Here is an 11,824-nt window from a genome sequence, read left to right on the forward strand (position 1 = left end):
GTTCTGGACGTGGTGGTTGAGGAGGTCCATGCACAAACAGCTCCAGGCAGTGCTGAGAGTGCCCTTGGCCAGCTCTGCAGGGTCCATCCTTCTGTGGGTGACTTGCAGGTGTAGAAGCACGATGTGCCGGGTGCTAGGGGAGCGTTACTGTACTACTTCTTCTCAGTGCAGGTTCTCCTGGGTGCTCCTGTGAGCTGCACAGCAGCTCCTTCAGCTTCGCTGCGTTCCCTTCCCTCACAGACTCAAATACAGTCCTGACTTGTGCCAGGCTGTGGCAGTCAGAGCCTGACTCCATGGCTGCTTTTGTGAAGCACTCCTGAGCTGGCATTTGTGTCTTGTGCTGGTGCTTCTGCTCTCCTGCAGTGTCAGCGTGCATCAGGACTGCATGAGCACTTATTGCTCTCAGAAGCAGGGCAAGGAGAGCTATCACCCACAAGTGCTTCTGAGGTGTCTGTGCTTCAAGCTGTAATTCCACACTCGAGATCTGACGTGTGGGCCCATATCCATCCTTTGCAGCCTCCTTTCACAGAGCCCTGGGGCATCTAGACTTGGATAGTCATCAGTGTGAGATGCTTCCTTCTTCAAAAATAAGTAGAGAGAATTGTTATTGAAATAGATCTGTGTCTCTGAGTATCTGTTCACAGCAAAAGGACTGGTGTGTTCTGAGAATCAGAGTGACTCTTGGGTCCTCTTCACAGTTTAGAGCAAATCCAGTGTGTGACAGGATTGTCATTAATGAATGTGTAAAACACTTAATTAGATTGGACTAGGGCAGATGAGCACTGGTTCGTTCTGGAGGTGGGGACAGTAGGAAAGCACTTGTGTGGCTGGATTCTCTGGAGCCACGTAGCTGAGATCTGACAAGTCTGAAATGTTAGAGCCTTACACATCTGTAGGAGCACAATCCAAGAGCTCCATCTGGGGTCATGGATGAGTCTCCCCCTGTGCTGGCAATGGAAAATCAGGAATCCTTGGGACATGAATATGGCTGGTGACTCCTGGAGATCAGCAATCCGGGGTCATTTGGGCTGGGTTGGTGTCTGAGTGCAGGAGTGCCTGGCAGTGCTGCTTTACAGTCTCACTGCTGATGACCCAGGGTTAAGCACAGCAGTGGGCTTTGTCGTGAGCCTGTTTTCTTCACTGGTCTTGGGATGACTCGTTATCCCATTTTGCACAAAGTTAATTGTGTTTGAAAGAAAACACAATTTTGTTCCCATCATTTTCAGCTGGAGTGACAGCATTCCAATTCTCTGAAAATCAGCCCCATTAGGAAGAGATGTCTGATGCGTTGGGATTTTTAGCTGGTTGCCTTGAGGCTTCTAAATAGCACCATATTCATATTTGACAGAAAACAAAGAATTCGGTTTTCTCTTTTTTCCTTACCTCACAGAAATGTAGCCTCTGTAGAAACAGATGTAAATAACATTGTCCAACATGACAGTTTATCATCTTAGTTATTTTTGCTTTCTACCCTTGGCATTGATATTTTTTTAAAAATGAAGATTATCTGCTATGGAAATGCAGATCTCTCACAAACAAAAGTCTCTCTGTATTATTGCTCCTATTTGGGAAACAAACATTTTCAATTATGAATAATGCTTATAAAATAGTTTACAGAGATTCTTCCTCACTTGATAAACACATTAGCCCAGAGAGTGTACCAGAGATGATCATAATTGGAGGGAGGCAAATATTTTTTCATGCACATTTAGAAGGTTTTTGATTGTGCTCCAAAGATGATGCTTAAATTAATGAGTGGTGTACTGTGGTGGGGAGGAAAAAAAACCAGAGTGAATATTAGCTCTGATGAGAAATGAAGCAGTTTTTGAACTGCATGTGTTTTTAGCTTGAGAAGTGAAATAAAATTTCTTGTGCTTTTTAGAGAATCCTGCTAAGCATTTTGTTTTGATCCTGGGTCATCAAATTGGATAATTTTCAATATTTATAGAAACTTCAGTAATTTTGATTTACCCTTAACAGTGTTTAATGAAAACACTTCTGTTTTATGAAGGTTGCTGAGATCCTTGAAGCTTAATGATCACAATTTTAAAGAAGAGCAGTCACCAAATTTCAGCTCTGAAGTTTCCCAGCCACTTTAGAACTGGGAATTGTCCATTTAGATATTTTTTAAAAATTATTTTCTAGGGAATTATTGAACGTAGGATGTTCTGTGGCACAGCCCAACACAAGCAGGTTGAGTGCAGGTGGACAAGGTGAACAAGGAGCAGGTTTGGATGTGTCCTCTGCAGCCCTTTGCATTCGGTACCAGCCTCTCCCCTGCTCGGCATGTGTGTCCAGTGACACAGCAGGCTGAAACTGGGCAAGAAAACTGGTTTCAAACTGGGCAGATCTGTGATTAGGATAAAGCAACATCAGCTGGAGATCATGAGCATCTGATGGCTTCTTTATCATCCTCCTCTTTTCACTTATTTTTAATTTCTTCAGCCTCATGAATTCAATTCCCTGTGCACAGTTTCCATGAAAACAAGGTGTTTAGCTGCAGTATTTCTTCCTGTCTAAGGAAAATCTCATCTGCTAAGTACACCCCATAAATAATTCTTCCACAGGCCTTCTTTTCTCTGCTCACCACTCTTTCAACCCCAAAACTTTCATTTCACAGTCCATTAAGTCATGTTACAATTTTCACAGAGCCAAAAAAGGACAAAACCAAACCTGTTCACCTGACCCTGGAAGAAGTAGCTGTGGTGAAGTCATAAAAAAGTGACATTTTCTGAAACTTGGTAGGCACCGTGATTATTTGAACTGTAAATCAATAACATATCTGCACTTAATTAAATTCAGCAGTGAATACTGCAGAGAATGTTCCTCAAAACTGTCTGGAGTTAATGAATTTTTAGATGGCTGCTGTCAGCTGAACCATACAAGGGAATTACCTGAGCTGTGCTGATTTATTCCCAGTGCAGAGCTGCTGTTCCACTGCATGTGATGAGTTGCTGCCTTTTTATTTGGTCAGTTTTTGTATGTGTTTGCTGTAGGTACAGTGACAGCAGGCAGGCTCAGGATCACACTGGGCTGTGCAGTAATGTGCACACATACCTGTAGCCAACAGCATGTGTGCAAACTAGCTGTGTGTACACAAAACCACCCAGCGATGCTTTTCTGATGTTAGCAGTTTCTCCAGAAACAGCTGAAGCATCTCTTTTTAGGTTTTCTTCAACCGTCAGATTCCAAAAAGGGAAAAATGGTTCATTTTCCCAGAAATGGGTAAATAACCCCATTTCCCAAAGGTTCTTGTACTGTAACCCCTGAAACAGTTTGTGTTGTCTCTTTAGGCAGCAGTCTGAGCTGTGCAGTTTGTGACTCCCAGGGTTCACCTGGTTTTGGTTTATCAAACAGCCCTACGGCCAAGGTCCTCTCCTGCCCTTTGAAAGGTGCTGCAGCTTGAGGTGCCTCCTCTGCCAGTTTGTTCAGGATGTGTTACATTTCCTCTCCGACTAAGCTTGGCTGTGGGCGATGCTGGCAAGGTGCAGTGAGATCGGTGCCTGCCTTGGACACAGAGCCAAAGGGAAGCCCTGGGGGCTCTGCCAGGGAGCTGCTCCCTCCCTGCTGTGCCATTCTCAAGGGTGGGAGGGATCCCTAGGGTGGGAGGGATCCCTCGCTGCCGTCCTGTGCCACCAGGGTGGTGTCCACACGGTCCCCTGGGTTGGAATGGGATGGCATCTGTGTCGCAACATGTGCTGCCCTGCTTGCATGTTTTGTAGTTTAATTGGATAAAAGCCACAGTGTATTTGCAAGCACATTCAGATCAAGTCAGATGTGAATGTATTCCAGCTGTTCTGGAATAATTTGTGTGGAAAGGAGCCTGGAGAGAAGAGTGCTGACAGCCAGCGCTGTTAGTCTCAGTCTGGGGTTGAAGTGTAGGAGAATGAAGTAACCTGAGGGTCACACAGGCTGGGCTGTAACCTGCCCCCCCACCAAGGGTTCCTTACACATAGAACTGGAGTGTGTTAATCTCTTGTCCTGTGGAAAATACATTTTGATACAATCCAGCAGCAAATTCCGGTGCCTCGCCCCTTGCAGATGATCCCTATGTGTGCGTTGTAGGCAGCTAGGGACTGATTTTACCCAAGTTCTTGTGATGAGAAATGTCACAATGGAATAATTAAATACTGGGGCTCTAGGGATAGTCACTGGGGAAATTGTCCTCAGTGGCAGCTGCAGCATTTATTAATAATTAAAGCTGTGCCTGCTGTGCTTTTCACTAAATTTGTTTCATTAATATTTTATTGTTTTAAAGAAATTAAAAAAAAAAGTGGTGAAGGAGGGAAGAGAGTCTGTTTCCTAAGCAACAGCAATGCACTTCTTTGCAGTTATTTTTAAAGGCAGGTTGCTTCATCTTAGATTTGGAATCAAATTGCTGCATTGCTCCAGGCATCTGGAAAGCTGCTTTTCTTTTTTCTTTATTTCTAATTGAAAGACAGAGCAAAACAGTTGCTGGGTTAAGAGCTGTTGTGATGGTTGCTAGACAGGAGCTAGACTGTGCTGTGCAGAACTCGTCCGTGCTGTCATCGCTCCCTGTCCCTGCGCCGCCTGTGGTTCTGGAGCGTTCCCTGCATGGGCGCTCCTTCCCTGGCAGTGCCACGGCGTTCCCTGCACGGATTTTCCTTCCCTGGCAGTGCCATGGCGTTCCCTGCACGGATTTTCCTTCCTTGGCAGTGCCACGGTGTTCCCTGCACGGCTGCTCCTTCCCTGGCAGTGCCACGGTGTTTCCTGCACAGATTTTCCTTCCCTGGCAGTGCCACCAGCCTGGCTTCAGGGATGGCATCAGTGCTGGGCTCCTGCTCCTGCTAGACCACAGCCTCTGCCTCCACCACCCGCCCTGTCCTTAGAGCACAGGGGAGGTTTCTGATGCTTGGGATCACTCAGCGATGCACCCGCATGTCCTGCTCCTCCTCCCAAGGACAGGCTGCTGTGCCTGAGGGTGTGGATGGCTTCTGAGGCAGTGTTCTGGCTGGAAGTGCCACCAGCATGGGGAGCAGCATCAGCTCCGCTGCTCAATGTCTGTGTCTGATGCTCCTGTCCTGAGCAAACAGGAGCATGCCAGAGCTGAGCCCAGGGCTTTGCCCCACTGTGGTGTACCCTGGGGTAGCCCCTCAGGGTTCTGCAGGAGCTGTTTCTGTGTGACCCCAGGCCAGCCTAGGACTCAGGATAGTTTTCAGGGTCCAAACAGTGAGTACAGGTCTTTTTCAGATGTAGGCTTTCAGGTGTTATGGGATTTGGAGCTTTCAAGTACAGTAAGGAGAGGAGTCTTCAGGAAATGCTCATCACCTGACAGTGTTTGGCATGAAGTGCAACAAAATGCTGCCTTCTCTCAAAAAGAGCTGCTGGGTGTCAGAGCAGATGGAGTGCCATTTGTTGCTGTAACCAGTATTTGAGGTGGGGAGCTGCAGTGTCCCCCTGGGCTGCCTGCTGCCCCCCAGCACAGAGCCCTGCAGTGCTGCACTCAGAGCTCTGTGAAGGCTGCCCTGCCCTGGGCACACAGAGCTGGGTCTTTCCCCTTGCCTGTGAATGAACTGGTCTGTTCTTCATCCCTTTGTATGACTCTGTGAGTCATCTGCAGCCTCACTTCAGAAGCCGATAGACAAGGAAGGCGTACTTTTTTGTTTAGATTTGTTGTGGTTGTTTTAATTTGTATTTCCCATTTCCTTGCCCTGCAGCAGGTTACAGGAGAGCTGGATAGATTTCTGCTGCAGTCTTGCAAGGCTGCCATAGTGCAGTGCAGTATTTTACTGGTGTCCATCAGGGAATGATAGTGTGGTTCTGTGTGGCACATGTAAAGTGGGGTGAAAATACTCAGAGATTGCAGTTCATATACTGCCATTATCTGTACTCACAAGGTGCTCATAGTAGCAGCAGCTTAGACACATGCTGACGTCACCTGATTCTGGGTTCCTGTCTGTCTGTCTGTCCCCCAGCTCTGTTCCTGACCCACGGCTGCCCAGTGGCAGCGAGCAGGCGGTGCTGGCTGCAGAGGAGGCAGCAGCAGCCGGACCCATAACGCTCTGTCCCCTTCCCACAGGTGTGGTGGAGGCGTGTCTGCTGCACATGCTGAAGCGCAGGGCTGCCGGCTTCCTGCGCACCGACAAGGTGGCCGCGCTCTTCACCAAGGTGGGCAAGACCTGTGCCATAGCTGGAGACGTGTGCAAGAAGGTGCAGGAGCTGCAGCAGCAGGTGGAGAGCAGGTGAGGCTGAGCTCTGTTTATCAGCCAGGTCGATGCAGGGTGTGTTGCAGCATGCTGGGGCACAGACTGCCCCGTGAGTGCACGGGGGTTTGTCTCGGGTGATGCAGCTTTGTCTTGTCAGTGCCTGGAGATGCTTGTGTCTGACCAAGCTGGCAGCGAGCAAAGAAACAGAGATGGGGAACTGAGGCTTTGGTGTTTCATTTTGCTTCTCAGTACAGCAGAGGAGCACATTCGGCCCACACACAGCAATAGAAGTGACTAATTAGTGGTGATTTCAGAGAGGGCTCACAGCCTGGGATGGTGGCCCAGCTAGGACTGTTGGTGGGAAGAAAGGGGGTGGAAGGGGGAACTCAAGAACAGACATACTGGAAAAGCTGTTTTGGCATGCTCCTGCCAAACCAGGAACAAATTTCTAGGTATCATAGCAGAAACAGTTAAATTAATGGATACAAAGAGTGGTGGGAAGAAGGATGTTACAGGAAAGCTGTTCATTACATACCAGACTTAAGCACATCAGAATCCTGGAGTCAAGGATTGAGGTTACTGAAAGTCTTAGAATTCTTGCTGGTGGTGAGTAGCAAAGTTAAAATTTTCCGTGTGGTTCTATAGATGGAATCACAGTGCATGAGTGTTTTGTCCTATAAGCTCAGGACAAGAGCAGTTTTAACTCTGTAGACACTGCTGAGCCCTGAGAACTCTTTGCACATCGTAGGAACATTTAGCCTCTGATCAATTTGCTGTAAAGAAGGGCTTTGCTGAGACAGCTTGTCTTTAATTACTGACAATTATTTAAATTAACACTTATATTTCTGTGTAATTTTCTGACATTTATCTTTATTAGACTTATAATTATCAGACTTTGTTATGTAGTTTTTGACAGATATGTACCTATTTTACATGTATTTTTAATTTGGCCTACTGATACAGACAGGGATTTTATTAAGTTTAGTTTTTTAAATGTTGGGAAGAAGGATGCTTTCTACTGAAAATTCACCAGGCTCTCTCCTGGTTAAGAGCCTACACAAGCACCCCTCTAACCACCAGAGAACTTTGGTTGTATCCTCTGACAGAGAGGTGAAAATGAACTTAAATTCTGTGGTTTCTCTTGGACAAATTTTGTGTGTTTTTCAGCTATTAATAGCCACAAAATTTAAGTGCTGTAGAAAATACACACAGAAAAGATACTATTGAGAAATCCTGCAGGGGGTGGACTCACTCTGCTGGATGTACGGAATGAGACAGAAGGGCTGTAGCAGCCTAACTGTTCCTGAGGCTGTGGCTTAAGAAAACCCCTGTTTAGGATGTAGGTAAACACACCCAAATTGTTCTGGTGGTGTCATGTGTCTTCCTTGCCTGTAGGGATGCTGGCATGGCCTCTTGTAGGACTTGGAACCCTGTCAGTGCAGGGGGGAATTACAGATCTCACCCAAACCGCCCCAAACAAATGTATTAACTCTGAACAGTTTCTGACAGGGAACCCAAGTGCTGGCAAAGAACCTGAAGTTGTCAGGGTTTCTTTCCTCATTGAGGCAAAATGGAATCTTCTATTTTAAGGGGGAAGTTTTCTGGAAAAGACATTGAGGGGGTTCCTGTCCCCTCAGCTTGGGGCAGTGTGTGCAGAGCCAAGGCATGTGCCCCTGTGCTTTGTAGCCACCTTTCTCCTGCAGCTGCACTCTGTTACCTGGTGCAGGAGGATGGGTTTCACTGGATGATGGAGCCGTCATCAAAAAGAGCAAATTCTGACTACTTTTATTGTATCACCTTTTGCAGGAAAAATCTGCCAAATGGGCAGGAACCCCTCAAAAGGCAGGGATCAACCACAAGCAAAACACCTGTCCTGACACCTCAGGCCATCAAGCACATCTGGGTTCGGACAGCCTTGATTGAGAAGGTGCTGGACAAGATTGTGCAGTACATTGTTGATAACTGCAGGTAAGGAAAGCAGCAGAAGCACAGGCATTTGTTGGACTGCATTTAGGTTTCTGCAGCAAGGGATTCCATCAAAAGTCTTTGGCAAAGCCCTGTGATGCAGGCTTCTGGTAACATGAAAACCAGTTACATAGGCATTTAGAAAAAAATGTACTTTAGTTTTTCATCATTGACAGGCTTACAAAAAACATTAACAGGCATTCAGCTTTCCAGAAATCAGCTACAAACCTAACTTCAAGTGCCTTAGGTGCCCATATTGTAATGGGACCTAGACCTTAGTGGAATAGAAATATCTTCTAATAGTTCATGAGTTGAAAATAATCCTTTGGAACTTAGGATGTCAGGGAGGAAAATGCCTTATATAGCTGAAAGAAAGGAGAATTAAAACAGGAGGAGCTAGTGACATAAAACCTTAGGGTTGTGAAAACAGGTTCTTTAAATCATGTTTCCTTTTTAGAAAAACAAAGCTTTGTGTAAAGTGAAAGTCTTCCCTTGCAAAACCAGAGAAGAGTATCAATGCTTTATGAATGTATTCCCCACGGACTCCTTAAGAGGCAGAGATGAATCCTCTCAGTTCTGTTCTTGCTTCCTGCTGCCCAGCATCAGCTGTGGTTTGCCAAGGAGTGGCTCTCAACTCCTGTCCTCCCTGCCCTCTCATAACCCACGATACAGAAGACTGAATGGGGCACACTGAGGACAGCCTCCCATAAAAAGAGAAAGGAAGGGACCTTGAAGCTTGGTGTGGACCCAGAAAGGAAGTTTGCTGTCAGGGGTGCTCTTGTTGTTCTGCACTGGCAACACATTCTTGTTCATCCAAAGCCCATGGGTCTGAACAAGGATGAGAGATAAGGGCAAAGCAAGAGCAAATTTCACAGTATTTTCCAAGTTTGTGTTACTGTTTTCCTTGTCATCGGCTTTGTTTTCATTATGTATCTTGCCACTAAAAGGAAGAGAATGGAAGAAAGGTCTTGGTGCTGTTCAAGCAAACTGTTGCTCTGGGATATGTAATGCCAGCTTGGATTTTATGAGCTGTGTGCAGAAGAGGCAGAGGGAGGGTTGGCCATGTCCCAGAGACAGTTAATGAAAGCATTTTAGTCCACTGCCTCAGTGTCTGCAGATACATGGGTACAAGGGGTTTTAATTTCTTTTCCACATAATCCACAGGAGACACATCAGGGGAGTTTGCTCTCAGTTGTTCCACCACTGTGTTGTAGATGTTCACCTCACTGCCTTCAGATGAGTTAGGATCAGGTCCTTCATTGCAGGTGTGTGATTTTGAGAACCTGACTCGGTGAATAAAACAAACCTTTTCATAAGGCTTGTTACCATTCATTTTTGTTTCGTTACTGCTCAAATGCTCCATGTTCACATCCTTCAGCTGTTCTGTTCTGGAGGAGGAGCAGGTGCTTTAGAGTGTGAGCCCCATCTAGTTAACAGACCACAGAGGACAGTGGGATTTGAGAACCGTGGGTATTTGGATTTTTTGGCCATGTAGTTTTGTAAAGCAGCTTTGCCTGCTGCAATGGCAAGACTTCGGGGTCATTGCAAGAGCAGTGTAGCAGTTCATAGTTCTTCAGAGTGTTTCAAGATGATTCCTCACATATGGAAGACATGTTTAAGAATGTGTGGATTGTTTTGTCTCTGTGGAAAATGGACAAAATTGCTTGCAGAGAACTATTGTTTGTTCCCATATTGCAATTCTGCCCAAAGTCCCAAATCAAATATACTGGGTAAACACACTGAGCACAAGGCAAGCTTCCACCTCTCCAAACTCAGCTGGAAAATAGATGAGACAGAATGAGCATATCAAGAGGCCCATTGTGTTAGACCTGTAGCTAAACCCAAGCTTTGAAATGGTTCATACCAAATACTGTTTTTAACTGAGCTCTGATCTTTTATTCGTAGTAAATACTATGAAAAAGAAGCTTTACTGGCAGATCCTGTTTGTGGCCCAATACTGGCTTCTCTGCTAGGTGAGTTCTTGCAGAGTTACTTTTTATGCTGAAGAAAATGCTTAAGGCATTTTGTATTATGACAGTGTTACAAGAAGTGAATTTTATATCTTGTATGTAGTTAACTATTTATACTAGAGCAACAGTGAAGTTGCTTACAAGACCAGAAGAAACTGATCTGCTTTTAATAGTAGTTATTGGTTGGATTAGAAAGCAGAATGGGAATGGATTTTTACTGAATGCTTGCTGGCACTTTGTAACTGCTAATGCTGCTGTGGCAGGGACTGTGTCCTGCAGGAATGCTCTTATACAGCCCTGGATAGTAGGAGTGATACATTATTATATTGTTGTCTGTGTTGTGGGCTGATCCCGTAGGATTGGTGACCATTATTATTCACTTGGCTTGAGAAGGAAATCTCACCTTCGGTGCTCAGCAGCAGGGTAGCACTGAGTATGTCTCTGAACATGCTCAGAAGGTTCCTCCCTTGGTCTCTTTTCCTAGTTGGACCGTGTGCTCTGGAGTACACCAAGCTAAAGACAGCTGACCACTACTGGACAGACCCTTCGGCCGACGAGCTGGTGCAGCGGCACCGGATCCACGGCGCGCACGGCCGCCAGGACTCCCCCTCCAAGCGCCCAGCCCTGGGAGTAGGTATTTACTGTGGACCTGCCTCTGAGTTAGGGCACGGGCTGCTAATGAAAACAGCCCCATGAGGGAGATACCGGAATCTGGAGCAGCCTTTCTTCTTTCTTCTGTAACGCAGCTTTATCACAGATTAGAAGTCTGTTTGGCTCACAGTGTCCTTTTATCTATACATAGAAAAGTTTGAGATCCAGCATTAATTCCATGGCCTCTGACAGTTGTGATCTGACTGGGTAGTTCACAAGAAATTCTGAGGTGCCATGATCAGGGCTGAGTTGAGAGTGCAGGTGGTTTCGGCTGCACAAGAGCTGCGCTCTGCAGAGGCCGAGTTGCTGTGCCGTGCCCTGCCTGACCTGCCCTGGCTGTGTGTGCAGATCCGGAAGCGCCACTCCAGCGGCAGCACGTCGGAAGATCGCTTTGCTGCGTCGGCACGGGAGTACGTGGAGTCCCTGCACCAGAATTCCAGGACTCACCTTCTCTACGGCAAAAACAACGTCCTGGTGCAGCCGGTGAGTGCGGGCACTTTGGCTGGAGCTGGGGGTAGAGCTCCGGCCAGGCAGGGGCTCGCTGCGTTCTGTTCTCAGCACAGAGCTGCCTTCTCCTCGGCCCTCCTGTGCTGCGGCAGGTTTGGCACGGGACAGATGCTTTCACTCCTGACCCCTGTCAGTGAGCAGTGGGCCGCAGGCAGGAGCAAACATACTGCTGACTGTGTTGTGGTTTTTCCCCTCTTGCTAGTAGCAATATTGTATACCAGTACTTTTGCTGTTAGGGTTTCCCTCTGCTCTTCCCACGTACTGCAGCTATGGAACTTGCATGGCATAGAAAGACTGGAGCATATATTTTATGCAGATATTTTGTGCACTTGAGTCACCTGGGTTGTCTGTTTGTTGCTCCTGTCAACAGAAAGATGACTTGGAGGCAATTCCTGGGTATCTCTCCCTTCATCAGTCAGCAGATAGTTTGACATTAAAATGGACTCCAAACCAGCTGATGAATGGAACTCTTGGAGACTCAGAACTGGAGAAAAGGTACTCATTGCATTCAGGAAAGATGGGAAGAACTGTGTAACCTGCAGGGGGGCACCAGGAAAGAGGAAG

The 11,824-nt window shown here is 46.6% G+C and overlaps 1 protein-coding gene across 6 annotated transcripts in view; it reads left to right on the forward strand.

The window, feature by feature from the left end:
- Window positions 1–11,824, forward strand: part of SGSM2 (small G protein signaling modulator 2) — a 37,947-nt gene that overhangs the window by 10,395 nt on the left and 15,728 nt on the right. For all 6 annotated transcript variants that reach the window (XM_021533061.2, XM_021533065.2, XM_021533063.2 and 3 more), the window contains exons 3-8: window positions 6,041–6,203; window positions 7,974–8,135; window positions 10,038–10,105; window positions 10,587–10,732; window positions 11,102–11,236; window positions 11,631–11,755. In XM_021533061.2, coding sequence (XP_021388736.1) covers window positions 6,041–6,203; window positions 7,974–8,135; window positions 10,038–10,105; window positions 10,587–10,732; window positions 11,102–11,236; window positions 11,631–11,755 — 799 coding nt within the window. The remainder of the gene's footprint in view (window positions 1–6,040; window positions 6,204–7,973; window positions 8,136–10,037; window positions 10,106–10,586; window positions 10,733–11,101; window positions 11,237–11,630; window positions 11,756–11,824) is intronic.

The sequence above is a fragment of the Lonchura striata genome, chromosome 20, assembly GCF_046129695.1.
Source record: "Lonchura striata isolate bLonStr1 chromosome 20, bLonStr1.mat, whole genome shotgun sequence".
NCBI lineage: Eukaryota > Metazoa > Chordata > Aves > Passeriformes > Estrildidae > Lonchura > Lonchura striata.